Source organism: Macaca fascicularis, chromosome 14 (genome assembly GCF_037993035.2).
Source record: "Macaca fascicularis isolate 582-1 chromosome 14, T2T-MFA8v1.1".
Classification (NCBI taxonomy): Eukaryota; Metazoa; Chordata; class Mammalia; order Primates; family Cercopithecidae; genus Macaca; species Macaca fascicularis.
In genome coordinates, this window is record NC_088388.1 from 103,013,678 (window position 1) to 103,041,652 (window position 27,975).

At 38.1% G+C, this 27,975-nt stretch overlaps 1 protein-coding gene across 3 annotated transcripts in view; it reads right to left on the reverse strand.

Annotated features, from left to right (window-relative positions):
• PDGFD (platelet derived growth factor D) overlaps positions 1-27,975 on the reverse strand; it is a 247,808-nt gene that overhangs the window by 85,535 nt on the left and 134,298 nt on the right. Inside the window, exons 2-3 of one of the 3 annotated variants that reach the window (XM_005579479.4) lie at positions 5,812-5,998; positions 1,821-2,001 (exon numbers count right to left, since the gene is read on the reverse strand). The exons of 1 other annotated variant lie outside the window; for it this stretch is intronic. In XM_005579479.4, coding sequence (XP_005579536.3) covers positions 1,821-2,001; positions 5,812-5,998 — 368 coding nt within the window. Of the gene's footprint in view, positions 1-1,820; positions 2,002-5,811; positions 6,017-27,975 lie in introns of all 3 variants that reach the window. One more of the 3 variants, XM_005579478.4, reaches the window with a different exon arrangement.

Genomic DNA, 27,975 nt, shown 5'->3' on the forward strand with positions numbered 1-27,975 from the left:
TAAGGGAAAAAAATTCTTCTCTAAGCCTATCCACCACCATTCTAACATGCCAAGCCTGCTCCATCCGTGAACAATTGAGAACAGATGCATCACTGAACATATTAAAAGGCAAATAAATGTAGAAACCAAAGATTCACACTTCAATTTTAATGCTGAGCAGAAGTGCATGAGTTTGCAATAATGTAAATCATGCTTGATGGATTATTTTTAAATGAAAACTGGAACCAGTGTTACCGCATGTTATTTTTTCATTTACAATGTTCTGATGTAGAATTCACTTAGTGTTTAATAACTCACCACAATGCAAAGAAAAACAATTAGATTTTTTAAAAGGTAAGATTTTTTTCTTTTCTAAAAATTTAATTCTTAAGAGAAAAAAACCCAATAAACTGATGCCATTTATAGTACTGTGTTCTATTCTGGCATTCACACTTGGAAAAGGGACAGAGACAAACCTAAAGAAAGTGAAAATTGATCTCAAAAGGCAATATGCTACAAACAACTGAAGGATTCTGGGATATTTATGTTAATGTATAGACAAAATTATCCAAATGTCTCTGTGGACCTAACCTACACCACTCAGTTATTCTGTCTTATTATGCATCATTCTCAGTTGTTGCTGTTTTTTTTTTTTTCTTTTGTTGTTGTTGTTATTTTGAGACAGGGTCTTGCTTTGTTACCCAGGCTAGATTGCAGTGGTACAGTCATGGTTCACTGTAGCTTCGAACTCCTGGGCTCAACAATTCTCCTACCTCAGCCTCCCTAGGAGCTGGGACTATAAGCACACACCACTAAACCAAGCAAATTTTTGCAGAGATAGGGTCTTGCTTTGTTGCCCATGCTGGTCTTGAATTCCTGGCTTCATGAGATCCTCCCACCTCAGCCTTCCAAAGTGTAGGGATTACAGGCATGAGCCACCACATCTGGCCTGTTACTGCTTTTTAATTTTTTGTCATCTCTACCTGACTTTAAGCTCCAGACGGTTCAAGGACCCTGTCCATCTTGCTTACCTTTGTATCTACTACGTCTACCAGAGTGCCTGACAAAGAACAGGAATTTACTATTGTTTTATTAATGTATGAATGAGTAAAGAAGATTGTGTGCAACCCATGATTGTGGGTGACCCAACGACTAAAATTAACTACAATGTAGATTTTGGCTCATTAAAAGGTTGAACATTTTCTACCAGTCAGAACCATTTACAGTTGAGAATGGCTGCTGAGGTGTTCGAGTAGAGAAAAGAAAGACTACAAACAAGCATGAGTGTAGCAAACAGGATTCATACTCTTGGGTTCTGTATTGGACCTTTTGATTTTGCAGATGCTCGTGAGCCCTGAGGCTCTATGATTATAAGACAGAACCCTCCCAAATCTGGGTCATAATTGAAATTATAATCATCAGGACTTTTTTCTGCAATAGAATTTATACACAAATTTTCAAACCAAAAGAGGAAATTATTTTCTTTAGCTTTAATTCTGAAAACCTGTTTAACTCTCACAAACCTTCTATTTGGCTAAATATTTACCTTGCCTCAGTTGAATCAAAAGGCAATTTAGTATCTGCTTTACTCTAAACTATTTCCCTTTTCCTATTTACTTCCTCTCTTTCAAAATGCATGGCCCAAAGGTTGACTTAATAGATCCGAAATGGTACTTCTTACTAACAAGGATTTTAACATTTTGACCATAAGGTAGGAACAAACATGTTATAAGGAATTAATAAAGTTCACTCACCCTCACTGAATTTGATCATAGAAAATTGATCTCTATACTTCATGAAACCAGTGTCTGCTCTTAATCATAAAGTGGTTAAGTACTCACCACCAAAGAATAATAAATCTTGAATCCAGGTTTAGCCACAAAGTAGTCATCGGACTTGAATGTGATTTTAATTTGGTTTGTTCTTGATTTTATCCTTGGAGGAACTTCCTTGTGTCCACACCATCGTCCTCTAATAATGGTACTGGTTTCGGATATATCTTCAACTTCCACAAAATCATACCTAGAATCAATTGGACATAATGAACATGTTTTCATTAAAGTATATTTTGAAATTCATACTTTCACTGAGAAATTAAAACTAGCTTATGTGATTTTTCATGACCACAATCTGAAACGAAAATTACAATGTACAGAAATGTTAAAAGGAAAACTGGTTTTTGGATTAGGTTTACAAATTCAAACTTCAGTAATCTATTCTGAGAAAATCTTTACATACATTTAGTCATGACTGTTCCTAAATCTTCAATAATCAAAATGGGTCACTTTCTGAGCCTCTGGCTTTAAAAAGTTTTCTTGGAAAAACTAATATCTGTAATTGTTGGCATATTTTAGGAGATGTAACTCTAGTTATATGCCCAAATATTAACTATATAAAGTTTTTAAAACAAATACCCACTCTGAATTAATTTACTGCATTTGGTGCTTTCTTGAGAAAGTAAATGATCTATATCTATATAGCTTACAAAATCAGTAATGCCATTACAGAAAATTAATGGATACACACATGATTTGCTATATTCTCTTTTTGCAAATTATCTTTTGGAATGATCATGTCATAAAATATGAAACTTATCATAAGGGAAAGCGTGTAACTTTAAGGAGAGATGTGTGCTAACCAATATTGGAAAAATCTGGGCTGGTTAAACCAACGTGTGAATGAGCTTAAGACCATAAGTTCACCTCTGGCATTGGTCAGAGAAACTAGAATCCTGGGATTGAAGAAGTCAGCAAAAGCCTCTTTAGTTATCCTTGTGGGCATTTGGTCTTCGAAGCACCTCCAGAGTGTTCCATCATTCTATCACATAGAAGGAGATCCTCAGTGACACAGTTTACATCTTCCAGGGAGTACTTATTCTACTTTCAGCCCCCTAAGATGTTGGAACATTCTACTTGATAAGCTAAACTATTTATTTCAGCTTTGGTCATCAGTATCTTGCTCCTACACTCTACCTTTTCCACAGTGACTTCAGATGCTGAGGTCACAGGCAAATGATGGACATTCAGGGTGAACAGTGGCAGAAGTCTCGCATCCATATTACAGTTTTCTGTCACAATCATCAGAAGGAATCATCATAAGAAACATTATTTCTGAATACATAGAGAAACCAATATGGCTTTCCTGGTCTTACTCATGCACCTCAGAGCTCTACTGGATTGGGCAAGGTAATCTAAAAAGAAAGTAAAAAATAATGATATTGTGACTAAATTTCTCTAACAGTGATTTACAAGGCCCTTATGTCCATTGCCTCAGTTTCCTTATGGATAAAATAAGGCTTATATAATTTTACCAGCTCCATATCTCTTGGGTGCTGTGTAAATTAATTACTTAATGTTTGTATGGTGCTTGGAAGGTAAAAAGCACTAACAAAGTATCATTATTCAAGGAATAAAATATTATAATGTAGACATTAAGGAGGTTTTGGAACAGATGGTAGGAAATCAATTCCATTTCATTTTGTATACAATATGTGTAAATCATATTTGCTGCACAAAGCATGAGTATACTCGAAACTTTTAATAACACCACAGGTCACTTTTGTTTAAAGAACACAACAGTGTAACTTTAACTCTGAATCTGAAGTCAAGAGAGGGCTGTTTTATCTCGTAGAGAGGGTTCTGAGACAGGTCTCTGGGCTGTCTCTTTCCCGTCTTTCTCTCCGTTTTTCTACTTGCTATTCTTCTACTTCCTTCCATAAATTCTGAGGAGCAACTAGATTTGATGAACGGTTCAGAAAGGAAACCATCCTGACTCTTCCTCCCTTATTTTCATGGCTAGGATGTCAAAAGGGCTCACTGCTAGGATCAAAACTCCAGGTCAGTAGTGGAGACCTGGCTTCCCTTCTACGATATTGTGATAATAAGAAATATATATACTTGGTCTTTGTTCCTGGCACAGGCTCCTAAAATTCTCGGAATTTCTGAGTGCTGGGGTTAGAGGAGCATCTTTTGTTATCCATAATAAACCCCCTTCCGACCATACCATAATTTATCCTAATGAATAAATTCATTGCCTTTTGGAAGTACCTGTTGGAAGGCCCTAGATAGCTTCAGAATGGAGGCTTGTCACCAGAAAGAACAAGACATGACTAGAGAGCTGTAAATTTTGGCTCCACCCCTAGACGTTTGGGGAGGGAGAGAGCCTGGAGATGGAGTTCAATCACCAACGATTTAATTAATCATGGCTTCACAATGAGACTTCCATCAATACCCTTCCAGGCTGGTGAATACATCAAGGTGTTTGGAAGGTTGAAAACCCAGAGAAGACACTCTTTACATACATCTTGCCTATGTATCTCTTTCATTTGGCTGTTCCTGATTTGCATCCTCTATAATAAACTGGTAATAGCAAGGAAACTGTTTCCTTGAGTTTTGTGAGTTGTTCTAGCAAATTATTCAACCCAAGAAGAGGGTTTTGGAACCCCTGTTTATAGCTGGTTGACCAGAAGTAGGAGAGGCCTGGAAGCTGCAACTGACATAGAACATGGAGGCAGTCTCGTGGGACTGAGCCTTAACTTGTGGGATCTGACACTGATTCCAGGTAGTGTCTGAATTGAATTGAATAAGACAATACAAGCTGGTGTTGGAGAATTAACTACTGTGGGAAAAAACCCTCGCCTCACAGATTTGGTATTGGAAGTGTTCTACAGGCAGAAACAGATCATGGTACCCCCTCCAAGTCATCACCTTTAATAATCTTTTAATAGCGTGTTTTTTTCTCATGATTTTTTAGGCACAGAATATTAGTTCTGTTTTTTCAAGGTTGAAAAGACGCAAGATCAGCATTAGTTTATTCTCTTTGTAAATATTAACTGGCTCTTCCTTAATGTATTCACCTCTGCTTTCCGGCATACATTACTCTCTATGGTCCTAGAAAGTAATAGTCACTGCTGTTATTCTCAGCAAAATAGCAACATAATAAAAGCTGTCAGCATAATAAACATGCAACAGAGGACAACCAAATTTGAGGCACCTCTTTTTATTATTCAAAGGAAAATAAACCTGCTGAAAGGATTTACCAGTTCAGTAGTTCATTGGCAATGCAGAACAAGTGTGTGCAGTAAAGTACAAAAAAGAAAAAAAATCTTCCTCAAGTCTTATACATGCTAATTAGGTGAGTAAAATGTGAGCGGACATTCAAAGAACAACAGCCCAGGCTTTCTTTGATAACTAAGCTAAGAAGGGAGAAGATTATCGGACACAGCTTTCATCTTCTACTTGTGACCCAGAAGCTGCAAGAAACAGACCCTTCTGAGGAACACAAGGAATCTGGGATGGGCTTTCTCTTCCTCTCCACCCGTATCTGAGGCCTTCACAATATGAATTTGGGGTCAGGCCCTGATAGGTTCCCCAACCATCATCTCCCAGTTCTGGCGTAATTCATTATGGTTAGGAAGGCCTGGGTCAGCCAGAGCTGGGCGGGGGTTTATGCTGCCTAAGTGCATGGCAGGCTTTGACCAGAGTCACATGATGCAGCTGCCGGTAACCTGGGATGCTGGATATCTGTGCACAAATGCCGTTCTGTGCCTGGAAAAGGAGAGGACCTCCAGGTTTCACCCTTCTGTGGAGGTCACACAGTCCTGACAGTTGCACAGGTGAGTTTCTGTGAGTCCTGCCAGGTTATTTGGCCCTCTGCCTCAGCAGTCTATGCTATCTTGTCTGTTAGGGTTGACATAAAGGCTTTTTGAAAAAGAAGTGACACATGTTGGGTCTGTTTAAAAGGCTCAAAAGGAAAGTTTGATGCGATGCTTTAAATTCATCTTTTTTTTTTTTCACCTGGAAATAGTACCCTAAAAATTTTTTTCCAACTTACCTACAGATATCATTTTCTGCTTCCTCTAACCCAAACTGATTGTCAAACACTAGCTGTATCCTCGTATTCTCCTGAGAGTGGAGCCGCCATGTCAGGAGCAGGTTCCTGGGGTAGCTGTTCGGGAACCGAGGACTCTGCACGAAGCCGTTTCCTTTCACCTGGATGGTCTCATCTCTTCGGTACAAGTCTGTGAGGTGATTGCTCTCTGTTAGTAGTCACAACTTGTAGAAATTAGTATGTTGCTCCAATTACAGGAAAGTAAAAAAAAGAGAACAGTTTACAACACATCATATTTCAAAACATTTCTTAATTTTGCTTGAAACATTAAGTCTAAATGGTAGCCTCTGGTTAAACAAACAACATATCTTTCTTCTATTATTCTTCGCCTCCCCAAATTCCTCACAAATATAGACTTGACGCCTAATACCTTATACTTGGAGGGTAGGGTTTCTTAACATCATTCTTGCCAAGCAAAAACTAACAACCATCTCAGAATTCAGGTTCATTTAGATTGCAATTAAAATCAGCAAATAGGCTGGGTGCGGTGGCTCACGCCTGTAATCTCAGCACTTTGGGAGGCTGAGGCAGGTGGATCATGAGGACAGGAGTTTCGGACTATCCTGGCCAAAATGGTGAAATCTCATCTCTATTAAAAATGCAAAAATTAGCTGGGTGTGTTGGCACCCAGCTGTAATCCCAGCTACTTGAGAGGCCGAGGCAGGAAAATCGCTTGAACCTGGGAGGCGGAGGTTGTAGTGAGCCGAGATCACGCCACTGCACTCCAGCCTGGTGACAGAGTGAGATTCCGTCTTAAAAAAAAAAAAAATCACCAGATAATTTCAAATAGTTCATCCTTCTCCTTTTCCATGAAATGCAAATAAACGAACTTTTTTTCTTACACCGATGGTATAGCAATCTATGTCCAGTGACCAGCATCTGAAATACTCAATAAAGACTGCTGAGTGAATGAATGAATGAAAAACAAAAGAAAAGACTCCAGTGATGTTTAATGATCCTTTATTTTATATTCAAATGACATTTTTCGATGGGTAACCTTCTGGTTAAACCAATAACACATCTTTCTTCTAGTATCCCCCACCTCCCTGAATTCTTCACAAATCCACCCTTGATGTACAACTTTGTACTTTGGGTGCTCTCTTAATATCATTCTTGACAAGCAAAGACTAACAACAATCTCAGAACTCCAGTTCTTTTAGTATGGATTAAAATCAGCAAACAATTTCAAATAGTTCTTCCTTCTACCACCAAAAATCATAATTTTGTGTCTTGGGTTTTCTAAGACTTAAAATAGGTCCAATTCTTACTGTATTTTCTCTATGTCGTTAGCCAGATAAAAAGAATTTATCTGGTTTTTGTTCTGGGTTCTTGGAAGAGAGTTTCCAAACCCTTGAAATTTCTCATGTGATAGAAATATTTTTATTATCCATGATATGGCCCCTAGGACCACGTCTGAATTTATGCTAATGAAGTGACTCACTGTGGGCCCGCAGATAGCTTCAGGATGGGGGTTAGCCATGCCAGATAGACCAACCATGTGATTAAGGGTTAGGGCTTGGAGCCATTATGACATTTAACCTGATCTCTCTCCCAGCCTCTGGGGATGAAAGACGGATTGAAGATTGAGTCCACTCACGTTGATAATGATTCCATCAATCATGACTGCATAATGAAACTCCAATGAAAACTCTAGACACCAAGACTTGGGTAGGTTTATTAGATGGGGATACACATTGATGTACCAGGAGGCTGATGTGTCCTGAGGACACAGAAGCTTCATGCTTGAGACCCTCTCAGACCTTACCCTATGTGCTTCTTTATTTGGCTGGTCCTAATTTATATCCTTTATAGGAGGACTTTAATTGTAAGTATAGTGCTTTTCTGAGTTCTGTGAGCTGTTCTAGCAAATATCAAACCTGGGGGCTTATAGGGACTCCCAAATTTATACCCAAATGGTCAGAAGTGCAAGTGAGCTGGGGTCCCCCAAACTTGCAGCTGATGTCTGAAGTGAGCACCATATTGTGGTGCTTGTAATTTTAACCTGTGAAATTTGGCCTAACTTTGGGTAGTTTTCATCAGAATTGCATCATACAGTAGATCCCCTTTTCATCTCTCTCAATATTCAGAGTTCGTTGCATTTTGGATTTTGGCTTTTTAGGCCCCACCATAAACGGACCTCCAGCCACAGTCTATTTATGTTCTCCTGCAGAGAGTTTACTTTGAGGGACTATAATTCAGCAAGCCTGGTCAGGGAAGCTATGCTTGCTGGTGGAAACCACTGTAAGGTAGGGTTTCTGAGGGTGGCTGTTAGAGCTTCCAAAAATAAGACAAAGAGGATAAGAATTGGCATGTGAAGTACAAAAGTCTCTTTTGCAAGTGATTCTGCATATGGGAATTTAAACTTTTTTGAGACTCATTTAATGTTAATGTGTTGCAGCTTGTTCAAGCTAGACTTTGTGTGGGAGAGAGTCGTAGGAAAAGCAACGGGTAGTTGAGGGATGTCCCCACTCCCTGCCTCCAGATGAAGGCAGTGGCCTGCAGTCATGGCAGCACTTCCAACAAGCACAGCAAGCAGATAACTTCCTAGGAGCCGAAAATCATTTCTGCTCGTTGAGTCTTTTCTCTTCCCTTGATAAAAGTTCAGCTGTGAAAACTGGTGTCTGTTCATTTTGTCATATGGGGCTTTTAGGCAATGGGTCTTCATATGGTTTAGCTCTGTGTCCCCACCCAAATCTCATCTCTAATTGTAATCCTCACATGTCAGGGGAGGGACCTGGTGGGAGATGACTGGATCATGGGGTGGTTCCCCCATGCTGTTCTCCTGATAATGAGTGAGTTCTCATGAAATCTGATGGCTTAAAAGTGTGGCAGTTCCCCACAACCCCTGCCTCCTGCTGCCATGTAAAAGGTGCCTTGCTCCCCCTTCACCTTCTGCTGTGATTGTAAGTTTCCCAAGGGCTCCTATGCCATATGGAACTGTGAGTCAATTAAACCTCTGTTCTTATAAATTACCTAGTCTCCGGTAGTTCTTTATAACAGTGTGAAAAATGACTAACACAGGTCTGAACACTGTTTTCTAGGTTGACTGATTTGAGCTATGAGTCAGTCAACAATTACATATTAAGCACAGATTAACCATATTGTATTATAGTATTTTCAAGATTTCTATCACTTGAGTATTACCCTCACAATTTTTGCCATATTTTTGTACCTCTAGAGCTATTACTTAATTTATTAGTCTCTCTCTAAATTAATATTTTAATCAAAAGCAAATTTATTCTAAAATAAAACTTTATGCCAATAATATAAATGGCAAGCAGTCATCGTTTGCCATGAATAGAAGGTAACCATCAGTCTAAATATAAAACTACTAAATTTTAAACTTTCTATCTCAGGTATTCAGAGTCCTCACTTGTATAAGGGAATTGAGCAGCATGTTTTCTCTTTGGTCTCTTTCATGGGTATTATATATTCTTTCTTCACAGTTCCAGATGCTATGTTAAATTTGGATATAATTTAAAATGTTTAAAGAACAGTTCTTGTCTTTGTACACTTGGAAAACAAAGTTGATGCATACTGTACAAATATAAACAGGCAAAAGGGAATATTAAGTGCTGAGTGTAAATGCTGTGGTTGCTCAAAGTCCAGGTGAGTGGCAAGGGCTAATGTGGAGAATGTGTTCATATGATTCTTGCAAGAGGCCTGCCCAGAGCAGAGTCCAGGTGGCCCCAAGTGAGACATAAGAGGGCTACAAGCTTTAAAGGAACTATGGAAATACTTGAAAGCCAGACAGAAACATCTCCACTTGATATGGGAACAAACAGAACAGCCCTGGTGTGGGTGAATAGTTTGTTAAAAGGAAGATTAGCCTGTTGGTGATACAGTACTGGAGAGAAAGTGCCTGCAGCATCAAGGTCTCCTAGGAACTAGAGGTGAGGGTAACAAGGTCCTATTCTAGAAGGGCAGGTAGGAGTGATGCCACTTTGGGGGAAAAATAGAAAGGAATGTAAAAGTATGGGTAAGACACAGCAGCAGCATGCTAAGCCTAGAGCCTGGGCTGAGTGTGGTATTATTGATACTCAGGGATGCTGCCAGGGGAAACATTTTTAGAGGAATGTAAGTTTGGTTTTGAAGTAGTGATGAGTAATTCAAGTGGAAACTTAGCAAGCTTTGGGGTTGCAGAGCTAGCTGGGAGAACAGATCAGACACAAGGCCTCAGCTTAGAGAGGGGAGAGGAGGCCTTGGGAATCAGTGATCCCTCTGAAGAAGCATCCTGAGAAGGGAAGGTGAAGCCTGGTGCTGGCACACATGCCCTGGGAGTGGCAGATGACAGAAGAAGTGCCCACCTGGAGTAATGGTTGGGAAGGAAGCTGTGTGTAAGTCAGGCTGCCCAGAAAAGGGACAATTTCAAGGACAGAGTAGTCAATAAAGTCACATGAAAACCAAGACCAGGGGACAACAAGACGGAGAAAAGACCACAGAACTTGGCAATAACAAAGTCAATGATATCCTTTCAAAGTACACTTTTAGAAATTTTCTAAGTATAAAAGGGGACTCTTTTTTTTTTTCTAAAACATCATTAAAGTCTACACTGTCTTAAAGGTATTAACTCTGGTTATAAATGAATGCCAATTACATTTTTATGAACCTGTAGAAGGGGTGGGGAGAGGGGCTTTCTTTCTTACGTAGTTTGATTAAGACAGTACAGTCAGCCCTCCATATCCATGGGTTCCACTTTCATGGATTCATAAACATCAAATTGAAAATATAAAAACAGGATGCTTGTGTCTGTGCTGAACACGTACAGACTTTTTTTCTTGGCATTATTCCCTAAACAATACAGTATAACAACTGTTTACACAGCATTTACATTGTTTCTAGAGGTGATTTGAAAATATAGAAGAGGATGTGCATGGGTTACATGCAAATAGTACATCATTTTATATAAGGGGTTTGGTGTCCTTGCGGTACGTGGAGTGGGAAGGGGTTCTGGAACCAATCCCTCATTAATACTGAGGGATGACTGTATTCATTTTCAATTTTGCAAATTTGTCACAGACCTATGCTGCAGTATATCGAATTATAGGGGAAAAATAACAATATTTCAGATTTATTTTTCCAAAAAATTCTGCCAAAAAAAAAATACCTGAACAAAATATGAACAGCAAACACTGCTAATTATGCTTATTTTGTGCCTGGCATTGTTCTAAGCAATTTGCATACTTCATTTGTAGGGTCTAATCACTTTATATAGATGATCTCTTGTGTGTGTATGCATGTTCACATATATTTATAACCACTTTGAGATAGGTATTATTACCACCATTTTTTTTTTTTTTTTTTTTTTTTGAGACGGAGTCTCGCTCTGTTGCCCAGGCTGGAGTGCAGTGGCCGGATCTCAGCTCACTGCAAGCTCCGCCTCCCAGGTTCACGCCATTCTCCTGCCTCAGCCTCCAGAGTAGCTGGGACTACAGGCGCCTGCCACCTCGCCCGGCTAGTTTTTTTGTATTTTGTAGTAGAGACGGGGTTTCACCATGTTAGCCAGGATGGTCTCGATCTCATGACCTCGTGATCCGCCCGTCTCGGCCTCCCAAAGTGCTGGGATTACAGGCTTGAGCCACCGCGCCCGGCATTTTTTTTTTTGAAATGGTGTCTCATTATGTCACCCAGGCCGGAGTGCAGTGGTGTGGTCTCGGTACACTGCAACCTCTGTCCCCGGTTCAAGCAAGTCTCCTGCCTCAGCCTCCCAAGTAGCTGGGATTATAGGCATGCACCACCATGCCCAGCTAATTTTTGTATTTTTAGTAGAGACAGGGTTTCACCATGTTGGCCAGACTGGTCTTGAATGCCTGACCTCAAGTGATCTGCCCACCTTGGCCTCCCAAAGTGCTGGGATTACAGGTGTGAGCCACTGTGCCCAACTCATTACCACCATTTGACAGATGAAGATTCTGGGGAAGAGTGAGGTCTAGAAACTTGCTCAAGGTCACAGAGCTAGTGAAAGGTAGAGTTAGAATATAAACCAGACAATCTGGTTCCAGAGTAGATGCTTCTAACCACTGTGCTATAGAAAGTGTTCTTTCTTTTTAGTGTGAAATTTGCTTGAGGCAATTTTAGATTCTTTGCTATCTGTAATGCACTTCTAAGTCACACTGTTTACATATAATTTAACTTCATGCCAACTCAGGGCTATTCTTAGCAGAAGAGTTATAATGAATTATAGATACAAAGAACAACCTATCAGGTTAAACGTGTGATAAGTACCAAAGTATTATATACAAAGTCATATTCCTAAACAAAGGCACTTACTTTGGTGTTCCAATAACAGCTAACATTTCTGGAGCAATTAGTATTGCCAGGTACTCCAATAAGTGGTTTAAAGCCATTACTTCATTTAATCCTCACAACAACCCTATGCCATTGCTATTATCTCCACTTTACAAAGGAAGTTCTGAAAATTTAAGAAACTTGTGACCTCAGGTACAAAGCTTGTGGTGGAATCAAGATGTGACCTTAGGCAGTCTACTACTTTCAGAGCACACATGCTTAACCAGAGCACTGTATTAGCTGTTAAACTACAAAAATAGGAAAAAAATCACTTTTCGCAGAGAGGAAATAATTTTTATGTATGTTTATATAATAAGAATATAGCTTTATTTTGCATTTTAATGCAGAAAGAGGTTCACATCCTCATAAACTCTGAGCTGTGCATTTGACTTAAAAAAAAGCCAATTAAAATTTTTTAAAAGCCAAAATTTTATATAATTGTCTATTTTATTCCTAATTGTTCAGCAAACTCAGCTCACCCAACCAATCCCAGGAGCTCATGAAAGTCACTGTAGGCACTATTACTTATCCCTGAAATCCATCTAGACCAATGGTTTGCTACGTGTGGTCCCCAGAGCATCATCATTAACATCACCTAGGAGCCTGTTAGGAATGCAAATTCTCAGGCCCTACTCCAGACCTACTGAAGCAGAAATGCTGGGCATGGAGCCAAGCACTATATATATATTAATAAGCCTTCCAGGTGATTCTGATACACCCTAAGGTTTGAGAACCACTGACCATGTCATTATTTCTATTTTGCTTCTTATTCCTGACTTTCCTGCCACCTCTTTACTTTGACTCAGTAACTCAAGTCTGGTTTTTCATTTTGTGTCCTTGACTGATGACCTGTTGATATGGACAGGAGACAGAGAAATACTGGGTAGAAGAGGGTAGCTCCCCGGCAAAGGCTCCACCGTCAAGCCTGGAAATCCATAGCCCTAAATGGGAACAGGTATTCCTGTTTTTGTTCCCAAAAGTTGCCTTTAGGCCTGCCACACCACCTACCTTGTACCTATAAAAACTTCAGACCACAGGCTCCGGAAGTAGACGAGGAGGAGACAAACAGAAATGCAGAAGAATGGCCAAACGGCATGGCAGAGAGAAGAGAAGGAGCATCTGAATATCAAGAGGAGTTCAGCTGGGGATGGCTAGAGAGGAGACAGCCAAACGCCAGGGAAGAGCATATTCCCACTCCATCCTCCTTTCAGCTTCCTATCCATCCTGGTGAGAGCCGCCTCTACCATTCAATAAAACCCCTGCATTCATCCTTCAAGGCTGTATGGAACCTGATTCTTCCTGGATGCCGGACAAGGACCTGGGTACCAAGAGGGCATGGAGCTGGTTAACACTTAAGCTGTCTGTGGACAGCAAGGCTAAAAGAGCACACTGTATCACGTGCCCATTTGGGCTTTGGGAGTTGCAGATACCCACTCCTGGACGTTGCTGTGGGGGTGGACCCCAGGGGTCTCATCTGCATGCTCCCCCTCCTGTAAGGAGTTTGAGCGTGCATGACAGCTAAACAAGAGGAGCCACATGACTGTTGCAAGTCCTATGTGGGGGATCAGGGAAGTATCCCATTTCACTGTCTCGGGCTCACTTTTCTATTTCTGACCTTGGAACATCCTCCAGCACGTCATTTCCAGTATACAATGACTAGAGCAAGAGGCTACACACCTTGGTGGCTTTGACTGTCTTTGACAGTCTCACCCCTTATCCGGCTTTTCCATTCATGAAGAAGTCACCCCTGGCCCCAATAAATGTATGTGATAATCCATCATCATCTATAATGCTTAAGGAGTAATTGAACTGTGAGTAACGGTAATGTTTTTTTATTCTCATATCATAATATTATACATAACAACAAAAGATGCAAAAGGAAAATAGTTGTTGAAGTAAAAATTAAAATATTTGATCAAACAATGATATAGTTGCAGGCTGCGCCATCTCACACAAACTCAGTGGAACACTACAAACGTGCCCTTTTGTCTCTTTTCCCCATAAGACAACCAGAAACCAACAGCACGACTGATAGTGACAAACCCTTTTCAGCTACGTGCCAAAAGTAATCAAGAATCAGGAAATTCTAAACTTGCAAAAAGATTTTTGAACAAAATATCATTAATAAAAGTGCTGTTTCATGATCCTATAATATGTCATAGCAATAATGTTTGCCCAGAATGTAGCTGAATGATATGTAAACTATACAGTCTCACTTCTGTTGCTAAACAACCACAGTAACCTAAATTGGTGTAGGATGTAGTATAGTTTATAAACACCCATTTTGCAAGTCCATCATGGAAATAAGTTGACAAAATAGGAAACAAATATTATACTTTCATTCTGTTTTTTTATAATAATTGTTTTGTTGTTACTTTAACAGGTAACAAAAGCAACAGAGAAAAGCGATTTATTGCAAGTCCAAAGAATGGAAGCTTTACATATTTAAGAGCAGAGTCTTGAAGTCAGCTCTACCTCTTTCTAGTCCTAGTAACTCTTCCCCCGTATTACAAACAGCAGCATTATTCACACCATGTCATCCCTCTGGCTTCTGTTTCCCAACCTAATACATTAGGGAGCTGAATAATGTGGCAGATTCCTTTCAGGTCCAAAATGACATGACACCTCAATAGTTTTCTTCCAAGGGGACAGAAATGCCAGTGGTTTGACTATGGGTAATAGATAAGATTAAACAATGCTCGGAAAATAAAATCTCAAATCTTAAATCTTCGATGGGTAAGTGGTCAGACACTTTTGCTAATCATATGTAACATTCTATTATATTAACATTATATATAATAGATATTATATATAGTTGTATGCCATCATCTGAAATAAGAATACAAATGGGTAATACAAGTTGTTCAGACACATATCGTTTGGGAAAATCTCTATTTCTCTTCAACTAGAAAATGTCCCAGGCACATAATTATCCACTTAGCACATTAATTTGTGTTGAAAACATTACGAAGGAATTAAAATAAATGTTTTAATGTAGAAACGATGTATTCTATCTTTTGCTCCCTTTAAAACTAAGTAAAGACTTCTTTCTGAGTCTATCTAGGTATAAGAGATAAAAACTGAAGATACTCAAAGGTGCTGTATAATTTCTTTAAAGTTTCAAAGGAAAGTAAAAATCATATTGGAGAAAATTAAACTCCTGAGACAAAGGACTATGTCTTGTTAATCATTATAACCCCAGTACATTGCCAGTCTGGGCATATGAGACTCTCAAAATATATTTGTAAAAAATACATGGATGAATGGTTATTACAAATAATGCATATTATTTATGCATATTATAATAATAATACAAATTATTAATACAAACCTGAAAGACATTTAAAGATAACAAATAAAAGGCAATTTTATCAGAAATAAAATTGTAAAATGCCCCAAATATTTCACTTCCAAGAAATTCATATTAATGTAGCCAGGGGCCCTACATTTGCGAGAACACATTTAGCATGAACATTAAGGGATTATTTTTGGAAGAGCTGCATTTAAATGATCCTGCTTACCATCTGATTTAGATATTAATTCTGAAATGACCACTTACTCTGTCCTATTTCCATTGGACAACCTACCAGCAGCACCAGAGCCAGGCCCTACCATACTTTAAAAAGTTGTGACTCTGAAAGAAAAGAAGAAAAATGCTGGAACAAAAGTAAAAGAGTTTGCTGTTATATATGGGGGCTGCTCTTGGATTTATTAGGCAATATACAAAATTGGTGACTGACTAGATTCCATAGGTTCTCATCCTATGCAACCATGTAATTTAGAGTGGCAAGTTCAGCAAAATGAATCAAAATCAGCCCTGTGTCTTGCAAATGCATTATTATTATTATTATTATTATTACTACTCAATCACCTCAAGTAATTTCTGCACTCTTCCTCAAAGAATCAAAACGTAGTAAAGTGTCCTTTGATGCAAAACAGTTCCTTAATTAGTGAGACAATGTGCGGTATTTTGTTGAAGCAGCCAAAAAGAAATGAAAGAGATGGAGAATAGAAAAGAGATTAGGACAGGAAGTCCCTAATTAAAAAATGAATAGGTCAATTTGTACCACAGACCCTAAAATACGCAACTTGGATTAAATTGAATTTAATTAGATAATTTTCCATAAATTATCTCCTAACTTAAAAAGTACAGGGTTGGAGTCTCACCATGTGAACTGATAAAGGTGAAAATTAGACTCTAACAATGTTAGTTTAAAAATCAGCATGAAAGCTTTTTCAGCTTTTCCCCCCTAGTGTTTGCTAACGCACTGAAGCTTGCAATCAATGAGCTGAAGTCCTCCTGGGACTATTAATAGGACAGTCTTCATTAAGGAATTTTTGGTTAACACATGTTCCTAGTGAGAATTAGTCTTCCAATAGCTCACATTAGCTTTCCAAAAACAACATCCACCTGTGCTCAGTCTATGGCCTGCCATTAAGAAACTCAAGAGCAAAGCTGATTAAACATCAGACATTTATTTAGAATTCTCCAGCAGAGATTTTTCTAAGATCTCAGTAGTAATACAAAACCTTTCTGTTTATAAAGATTTGGGGAAGGAGTTGGTTGTTTGCCAGTTACATATCTGTTTTTTGTTGTTGTTGTTGTTTTTAACATTACAACTCTTTTTGGCACAAACCAAGATGTTAATGTTACATAAACAGTCATGCTCACAGTAACAATTTGGAGACAATGGTTTTTGTAATCACTTGATTATTCCCTGAGCTCAAAATTATTCTTCTTCAAGAATCTGAGTCCACCAAAAATGAATAAATGAAAAAGTACTATAAAGTCCTCTTGAATACTTGCCAGAAACACTCACCAGGACTGTAATAATGCCCAAAGTATTATATTGATAATTATTATTCTTCACCTCCCTAGATCTTTTAATGTACAAAAATTTGTTTTCTTATTGTACATCAGTGAGCAATCATATTATTTCCTTCAAAATAGCTTGTATTTTACAGGTAGATTACAGAAATGATGGTAAAATATTAAAATGGAAATAATTCAACTTTCTGAAATGACTTTTGGTCTAATTTTTAGAATATGTGAATCTAGATAAAGATTGACCTAAAATAACCATGCTAGATTTTATCACATTCATATTAATTAATTCTCTGATAATTCTCTTTTCTTCTATGGTAGTCTGTTTGTGTTGCAATATTGCCATTTACATATAAAGAATGTGAAAAAATGAAATAATAAAATTCAGAACTGTGAGGGTGAAGGGAAATGTTGAATGGCATGGTAGAAAGTATTACAATATCTAAGGCTCCTGAATAGAGAGGTTATTTCCATAATACTAACTTAACACCCAGAAAACAATAAGACAACCACAGTGACAAAAATACCTGCTTTAACCACCGCCAACATAGCTCAGAGATATAGAAAGATTAGAGGGAAAACAGAAAAGTCATACCCAGGAGTAACAAGATTTAGCATTTTTTCTAGAGAACATTTGTTATAGAAAAACCAACATTTTTATAAATATTGTCAAGAATGAGGATTTTCTCAGAGTAACTTTAAGAAGTAATCAACCCAATAAAGTTGATGCGGAATTGAACAGTGTGGATCAGAGGTGATGATCACAAAATATCCTAATGCTTTAAATGCTAGTCTGTATAGACAAAGATGAAAGCATTTTCTTAGTCACTTCTGACTAAAGCGCTCATAAATTCCTAGGAGAAAGCTGAGAGTTTATCACTTGTGATGTTTATCACTTGTGATGTATAAACTTATGACTATATTTAATAGGTACATTATTTACATATCACATAATGAACACATTGTGTATATTTATAATTATACTTAAATTTGTATTAAATCATATGGCTATAGTGCTATTTATGTATTAAATCACTTTCAACACCAAAGTCCTTGCATTCCAAAGCAATTTTTTCACATGTTAACATTTTAAAATAGGGTACTGTCTTATGATTACTGTTAAATGTAACTGTCCAGCTGTTAGGAAGAAGAGCAAGTTGGGACAGAGTTTTCATAGATTTTGTGAGCATAAATTTAGCCATGCGTAGGATCATTGTTCATCTGATTTCAACTTCAAATATTATCTTTAGTAACATAATATATGGATGAATTATAATGTATTTGGATAGCTGTCACTTGTAAAACATTTATAAAGGTTGTACTACATTGCAGTATTAAAATTTTAAAAAGTTTTTGTGAAGATAAATGAGTATGGAAAAATATGAAATAAAAATGTAAATATACTAAATAAATGAAGAAATAATATCACATCCATATTCTCTGGTAAAAAAAAAAAAAAAAAATAGACTCAGTGCCTTACAGGACCAAAGCTGGAAAGAGGTATTAAAGTAAAAACCGTATTTTGAGTTGTCACTGATGCTCAAGGAAATAAATTCCTTGCCTCTCTCAGAAAATGCAATTAAAAGCAGTAGAAATTATGAAATGTCTCAGAATAGGCCAAATAATTAGTAAACCTATGAAAGATTAATATAAATGATTCATGTGTTGTGATGGTGCTAAATAGCTACCTATCAAAAGTTGGAGACTTTTAAGAGAATTACTTAATATCTAGTGATACCTAACCCAAGTAAGCAGAAAATGATACAATTAATGAAAATTCAGATGAATTCCTAGCATTCTTTGATATTCCTCAAAATTATTTGGAGTCCTAAAAGTGCAATGTTGATCAAATCATAGTAACACACACTGGTTCTGAAAAAGGTCACGTTACTTTGAAGCTATCTATCAATACTGAATTACCGAAGTGATTCAAAAGACTTTTGTGATTCAATGTCAAAAAGGCTTGGATTTGGAGTGGAGATAATAAAAGAGATTATACTTTTCTGGATAAATGCATGCTATTATCATTTTATTAAAAAGAGTTCTGTGTGCTTTTAATGCAGATCTTTTATTCTTCCCCAAAGCTATTACTAAGTCAATGCTAGGTCATACAATGGATGGTGTTTTGGAATGAAACAAGCTTTTAGTTTCCTTGTCAAAGCTCATGCTAACAAATGTCTTCAAATGTCTTTGTGTAGACCACTGTGTCTCATCCAAGGACTCTTCCCTAATATTACTCCAATGGAGTAGCATTAGTTAGGAAAGGACAGATTTTACTAGCCTAAATCTTAGTGGTTTTAAAGTTCATTTTTTGTTCACGCTACATGCCCACTTTGGGTTGGTGGGGCTCCACTTCACGTTTTCTCACTCTGAAATCTGGGAAAATGAAGTTTTAGCACTATAATAGTTAGAGCTATGCAGGAGAAACCAGGACATGAAGTACGGCGTAAGAAAACCACACGGTCATGATATGGACAAAAGGCCGGGAAATACTGGGTAGAAGAGCACGATTCCCCTGCAAAGGCCCCACCCACAAGCCTGGGCCTGTGGCCCTAAATGAGAACTTCACAACCCTGTTTTCACACCCAAATGTTGCTCTTTCTGAAACCACTCTGGCCCGCCATGTAACCCACCCTGTACCCATAAAAACCCCAAACTCCACTGGCAGAGGAGCAGAGCAGTATGGCAGAGTAGGAGAGAAAAGAAGTGTCTGAATGTTGAAGAGGCAGCTGTACAGGTGGAGAGGAGTTTGGCCTGGGACAGCAGAACTCCAGGTGAAGATTATCTTCCCAATCCATCTCTTTTCCAGCTCCCCATCCTGCTGAGAGCCAGCTCCATCACTCAATAAAACCTCTGCATTCACCATCCTTCAAGTCCGTGTGACCTGATTCCTCCTGGATACAAGAACGCAGGTACCAAGAGGGCAGGGTATAAAAAGCTGTCATCCCGACTCTCCACTGAGCTGGTTAACACTTAGCCATCTGTGGATGGCAACTACTAAAAGAGCATTACTTGTAACACACCCCTAGATGCTACTGTGTGGCTGGAGCTCAAAAGCACTCAACCCAGCCTGGCACCCACTTGCCTGCATGCTCCCTGTCCTGCAAGGGGTTTGAGTGCAGCAGCCAGTCAGTGAGCCACACAGAACTGTTGCAAGACCTGTGAAGGGGTCCAGGGAACTTTCCTGTCTTAGCCAGACCTAACTTCCAAAAGAGTGGATGCCTGGAAGTAAAGGAGAACTGAAAACTGATGAACAGTTTAATAGTGACTACTTCAATGGCATACTCACTTCCCATATGTAAAAGCATCAAACTTGACTTGTCTTTTTGTTTTCCAATAGGTAGCACGATCTAACCATACACTGAATAACATCTCATTGTTATTATTATAAATCATTGCAATGGTGGCAAAATAGATGGTCAGGATAGAAATGTATCTCCAAGCAGAAGATTCTTAAAGATTTGATGACTACAGAGGAAGAAAAATGGTGCTGAGCTGCCAAAAAAATACATTTGAGTAAGTGGTCTTGATCTTTGTCAGAATTTGTTATCTTGCTAGAGATACCAACTATGTTTTTATTCAGCAGTTAAATTAGGATAGTGACAGTAACCTCCAGTATTCATCTTAAGAAGGATTCTGAGCCTGTGTCTATGTTAAATGGAAAAAATGGAAATGACAAATTAACAATGTCTGGCGTGGACCCAGAAACATAGAGACAGAAACATAGAGACAGAAACATTTTTGCCATCCCTTTATATCACTACTGAATAATATTCTATGTCTGTTTCTCTACATTTTTGCTTCCTTCATGCCTATTCCATAAGACCTGTTCTGGTCTGCTTATGCCTGCAATCCCAGCATTTTTGGGAGGCCAAGTTAGGAGGATAGCTTGGGCCAGGAGTTTGAGACTAGCCTGGGCAACACAGCGAGACCCCATGTCTACTAAAAATAAAAAGATTAGCTGGGTGTGGTGGTATGCACCTGCAGTACCAGCTACTTGGGGAGCTGGGGCTGGTGGACTGCTTAAGCTCAGGAGTTTGACGCTATAGTGAGCTATGAGTACACCACTGCACTCTAGCTTGAACGACAGAGTGAGATCCTCTCTCCAAACAAACAAAAGGCAAACATGCTTTCTTGTGGGACCACCTATGGTAATCTAGAACCTTTTTTTCAGATGAGTTAGAAGTAGCCTTTAATAAAGAATAATACATATTAGCATTTAATACACCTTGATAAAGGTGGGATTGTGTGTGCCTACATTGCTAAAAGAAACCAATTTGTGAAGCCAAATAGGCATCTTCGAGGTCTACTGTGGTTTATGCTAGAAAATTGGTGAGCTTTACGGAAAAAATGACTAACAATACACCGTCATCTGTCTGGCTTCCCTTGGAGTCCATATATTAATAATAATCAGATAGTCTCTCACATGATCAGCAGAAAAGAAATTTGAAGTTATATCATGGGACTAGACCCAAAGTAGTTCATCACTCTATCAGCATTTATTGAGATTTTACAGAGTGCCTGGTGGGAATTAGGAGCTGCATTTAGATGGTGAATAAATTCATGCTTTCATCCTATGTATGATCCCACTAGGAAGAATGGTCAAGTTCTCAATTCCTCTGTTGCTGCTATTTTTGCAAAGGAAAAGATAGACCTTACTATTTCCATCATTTGAAGGCTTCAAGGATATTGCTGGTGAATTTGTTCCTCCAAATTCTTAATGTGCTACTTAAAAACATTAATTCATAAACCATGAATACTTGCTTTTAAATCTTACTAGATTTTATTGAAGCACACTCAACAAAAATCTAAGTTTCAAATTGAGCTAGAGTTACTAATCTTCTGTGAGACTGCTACAAATGCCATGCTATGAGAAGCCAGCAATTGAAACAAGATTCTCTTTTCTTCTTAGATTGACAGGATACTGCTTGAAAAAGAAATGTAGATTTTGTTTATTCTAAAGGGGTCTCAGGTGTGAACAAAGCTAAATTTTAAATTAATCTGAGAAAAAAGACCAACTTTAGAGGCAACAAGAACTACAGGTCATCTTTCTTGGTATTTCAGAAGAAAAAAGAAAACTAAAGACAGCATTACCTTTGTATCTGGAATACAAAAAAAAAGCATTTTAAAGCAAATGTGCACATAGGAAAATCATCTATTCAACTTTATCCTTAAAGAAAACAGTACATTCAAAAGCATGATTTTCTAGCCTACATATGTCCTACATTAGATCTAGTAACTATGTATTGAATGAAATGGGGTTTTAATAAGTTGAAAACTGAATAAATTAAAAAGCACCAGAGTATTAGTATGCACTGAACTCCAGAATGGCATATTCCACAAAGTTAAAATATCATGTGAGAGTGTTTCATGGTTGTCCAATTTAGCCATTCACCCATTTTCCATTTCTACTTTCATTTTTGGTTAAAAACAGAGACACAGACAGTCCCTTCATGCATATAAAGAGCTCACATGGAAACAACATTGAATGCCAGCTGGTTTTTACTATCAATTTCATGTTTGTGCTACAGAGTCCAAAACCCCGACAGAAACACATTCTCACAATGAATCAATTTTAAATAGTAGTAAGCTCTCAAAACCTACTTGTTGAATGAATCCTTCTGAAATTTTACACATAGGCAGAGGTCTTTTTATTTGCATAGCATCACATGTTTAATGAATCTGCGGGTCTTATAAAAGCTAAGTTTGGCTGCAAATTTTATAGAGGACCAAACTAAAATTGACTGAGACAATAAGGAAAATGTGTCATCTCTCACAGGAAGTCAGGAGGTAGATACTTTCAGGTTTGATTAATTCATGGCTTTGCGTGGTAGTCATGGGTTTTTCCACCTTTCTGTTCTGCCATCCTGAATGTGTTGGCTGCTCTCCTTAAAACGTGACAGCAGTTCCAGCTATCTCTCCCTCACAGGGCTGGATTCAAGGCGACCTGGTGTGTGGTATTTTGTTATGGCAGCTTGAGTGGACTAAGGTACCCTCTTTACTGAGATCTATTACATTCCTTGGGTGTTTTTCCTGTTTTGTTTTGTTTTGTTTTGTTTTTCTTATTATCCAGTATATGCAAACAAACACCAGGACATCAGATAGGAAGATTAAACCTCTATCCATTGTAGACTGAGTCACAGCCCACGTTTTAGGCTCCATCTACTTTCTCCAGTTCAAATTTCCAGTCTAACACTCAAAGTATTCTTCATCACTGTTCTGCCCGATCCAACATCCATCTCCATTACAAAAAAGATGGTCTTTCCAATTCGTAATCCTCATAAATTCCAAATGCTTAAACATGAAACCGTTCAATGAATAACTGAGATGTAGGAGTCTTGATCTTTCCCTCTACCTGTGGGATTATTTGTGGATGTGTGACATATGCTTAAAAGACTCAGTGAAGGGACACTGCTCATGTCTTTATCTTACTACATACGCTAGGGTGCTAACTTTTGTGAGGGAGACCTGAAGCCTTGTATATGTATACACTAATGTAAACATTAGAGACTTACAGAAAGTAAGTATACAATGTTTAATTTTTAAGAGCATCATCGATAAGACCCTTGGCATCTGCTAGAGTGGCTGTTTTGTAAAGTACCATGACTGCCATTTATATCTCCAGAAAGATTTGAAAATCTACTATAGAGACTGCTGCCCGTCTCACAAGACAGAGATTTTCAGATAAAAAAATACAGTACCTTACACTATGATAAATGGGAATGGAGGAAGGGAAAGAACATTCTTTGGGTCAAGCACTGTGACAGAAAATTTAACATGTGCCATTTTGTTGATTCCACCTGTAAAACTCACCCTTTACCTTGTCCCCCAACTGCACCCTGCCCCGCTCCACACACACACCATTTCCCAGACTGAAAGCTTCTGGAAAATAAAGACTGGGACTCATTCAGTGTTGTATCTGAATCTAATGAGAAGTGATAGGAGGATTTCAATTAATACTTATTGAACAAACGAATGAAACTCAATATTCTTGAGGCAAGATACTTCTGTGCATTTACATATCATTAAACAGTACTGAAGAAGTTAAGCAATCAGTCCATTTGTTAACTGAGTAGGTTCATTTGCAGTTTCAAAGTCAGAATTCACAAACCCTGCAGTCAAACCCATGATGTGACCTTGTTAGATTGCTTCTGTATATGAAGATGTCTTTTGGGGGATCTGCCCAACTCATATGATATCCCCTTCTCTGTTAGTTGCAATCCAGGTAGTCACCAGATGGTCCTATTCTTCAGGAAGGAGCCCCGACCAGCAATGCTTGCACCAGTCACTGTGCTTCTGGCCCTCATACATGTCCTTTTCTGCCTCCCTCTCATGCCCCAAGTGTAGTCTGCCACTTCTTCATCTGTTAAGTATTTCTAATCCTGCCTCTCACAAACTGTTTTGATTATTTTTCTCATTTAATGTATTGTGTAGCATTAATGCTGTTGCTGATTTGTGCCTCCTTCCTTACTGGACTTTTTAGTTCTTTAGGGAAAGAGCTATGGCTCTGCTCCTTGATCCTTGTCTTCCAGCCACAATGGTCTGGCATGTCCTCCTCTGCTCCAAGCACGTCCCTGCCTTGGGACCTCCTTAGAATGCAGAGGGTGTCCTCTGCAAAGAATGCTCACCTTCTATCTCCTCACCAGGAAAACTCTTCTCTTACTAGGCATCATTTCTATCATTGCAGGTAACTCTTTTCCTTAAAAACACACATTCTACTTTGTATTATATTTGTGGATTTTATTGTTTCATATCTGGTTCTTCTAGCAAACAATAAGCTTTGAAAGGACAAGGATCATATTTGTCTTGTTCAATATTGTATGTCCGGCACCTAGCACAGAGCTGGCATACAGAAAATGTTCAATAAATGTTCACTGAATGAATTCATCCTTGAATCTCAAATGTATAAAATGCATTCTTTGAGTCAAGCATTGTGACAGAAAATTTAATATGTGCCATTTTATTGGCACAAATGAGTCCCATTAATATCTGAAAAGTAAATTATTCAAGGATAATAAAAGAAAAAATCTATTCCTCGAGTCAACCAAATTCTGCCACATTATTACTTCTACCCATTTAACCAAAAACTATTAACATATTTATTTAGCATGTATTATTTCGTGCAAAGTACAATGGCAGACACGATAGGGTCAGGGAGACAAAAGATATAAATGTAACAAAGTGAGATATACAGCTGGAATATCAAACATATTTAATTCTGAATGCCAACTCCAAAAATGTTAAGACTCTTTCTGAAATAATGTGTTGAAAAGTTCTCTGAGGCTGTAGATATGATCTGGGGGAAATATTAGCATTTATAATCATTAGTTTCTGTCATGAGCATGGAAGGGAGACAAATGGCTGCACACGTTATATTTTCTGTGTCTATTATAGAAGGGCTGACATAAATGAACTTTTAAAAATAAAAATGTGTTTGGAGTGTTCCCTACTAGTTTCTAGTTGTGTGTCTTTGGGAAAAAATTATCTAATCTAGATGTCAGTTCCTTCATCTACAAAATAGTGATAACATTAACATCTCCATGGGGCTGCTGTAAGCACTAAAAATAAAAAATATGGAAATGTTTTACTAAATGTAAAACAGTCCACAAACGTCATTAAGCTAAATAGATGCACAGAAAAATAACACCAGTGAGTAAATAAACACCAAACAAATCTCTAGGCAGCAAATATTTTAGGAGTTCAGAAGATGGAGAGGTAGTTTCCTAGGCCAATTTATTGCTTCAGAGAGTAGAAGCAACACACTAGTAAAATGTAGGGATGGAGATATATACTTAATGCTGTATTTTAAATTTGGCCTTCCTTGATACTATTTCTAGAGATGTTAGGCCCTGCAGCTATTTCATTAATTTTTTTTCTAATTAAGTTTGTGATGACTGTGACTGTCAACATAATACTGAAAATATAAACTCCATAAAGTATGACCTGATTCTATCCATTTAATCTTTCCTAAAGCTATTACAAATGATTTATTGATAGGTTCTAAATGGAAGTAAAAAATGGAAGATATGCTTCAATCCAATAAGAATGAGATAATATGTATGACAAACCATATAAATATTAATAATAGCAATATATTTTTATTACATCACATATGTATTTTAAATAGGTAACTTGTACACATTATGGAACATAATAAATGTTTTTAGAATATGATAGAAGAGGCAATGGAAAACATACTTTTCTATTTAGGGCAATGACTATATTTTGGGAATACTGGGCTTGGAAAATAGACATATTTTATACTTCATTTTTCTTATGCATTTACATAATTGCCAAATTTCATATCTATCCTAATATTACGTTATTCCTTGCATAGACCTGTACTACTGGTCAACAATTCTGTTTGAATAGTTTCAAACAGAAAGGAACTATAATGCTAATATAAAAGTACCAAATTCATTATGTTTTAACTTCAGTTCTGAAAATGTGTATAATCTATAGTTAGTGAAAGAAACAAAATTCTAGATTAAGGAATACATTTTTCTAGACAAGCTCTTGGATAATGCTACTCAAAGTGCCTGTCTGCTATATGAAGAATACCATGAGCCAACTTGAAAATCAAAACATACTGCTTCCTTCATTGACAATTTCTTGCTCCATAAAAACAATTTCAGCAAACTGAATAATGTACCTGGGGTCATAATTAATCTACATTTGGTACAACTGCTTTATCTTTTTGTGGACCAAAAGCAAAGGGTTCATGTAATGGCAGCTAGTCCATGGATCCCATCTGAGCTGCACTGGTCTACAGAAAACTCGGAATGGACTGATTCTCTTCAGAGTGACCTACTGAATAACTAGTCTTATTAGTCAAAGAATTATTCTAGAGCTGCCTTGCACAGCATTGTTTTGAGAGAGAAAAGAGGCCAATTTTTAAGTGTATGATATAGAAGGTTGTATTATTGTTTGAGTTCTTCATCTTTCCTTTTTTTTTTTTTTTTGAGACGGAGTCTGGCTCTGTCGTCCAGGCTGGAGTGCAGTGGCCGGATCTCAGCTCACTGCAAGCTCCGCCTCCCGGGTTCACGCCATTCTCCTGCCTCAGCCTCCCGAGTAGCTGGGACTACAGGCACCTGCCACCTCGCCCGGCTAGTTTTTTGTATTTTTTAGTAGAGATGGGGTTTCACCGTGTTAGCCAGGATGGTCTCGATCTCCTGACCTCGTGATTCGCCCGTCTCGGCCTCCCAATGAGTTCTTCATCTTTCTATAGTTTCCACATTCTTTGCCATTTGACTTTGTAGTACTCCCTCTAATGTCAACCAATTTATTTTCCTGCACCATTGATACTGAGGCTGGGAATGTGAATTGACTGAGACAACAGAATGCAGGCAGAAGTGTTGGGTACTAATTGTGCTCCTAAGCCTTAGGAGTCATCCACTGTTTCTGCTTGACCCTCTTATGCTTCTGCTGCTGCCATGAGAAGCACATGTATTGGGTAGCCTGTTATGCCAAACATAAAAAACACATAGAGCAGATCTATATCCAACCTGACTCTGGGAGCCAGCACCATCCAATCCTAGCGTAGGTCTGTCAAACTCGACTTGATCTCAAACACAAGAGAGAAAAAATGATTTCTGTTTTAAGCCACTGAGTTTTGGGATGGTCGTTATACAGCTTATTATGCTAAGAGCTAGCCAGTTCACATTAGAACAGCACCTTCCAAAGCTTGGGTGGAAGAGGGCTGCTGAGATGGATAGCATTGTTGGGGGAATACTAATACCTTGGGTACAGGCATAGAGGAAGGAGTATTAATGGCCAAGTTTATGAGTAGCACATTCAGGCAGGTGTTAAAAACCCATCAATTTCACAAGTGCTAAGAATCCCATCAGGACTCTAATACAGGGAAACAACCATTCTTCCTTATTTTCTACCTCAGTTAATGTAGCAAAGGACAAAAAGAGAACATAAGCACAAAGACCAGTACTTCGTTAATGAAAGAAGAATGTTTCAAACTGGAATATAACAGAGATTTTAAT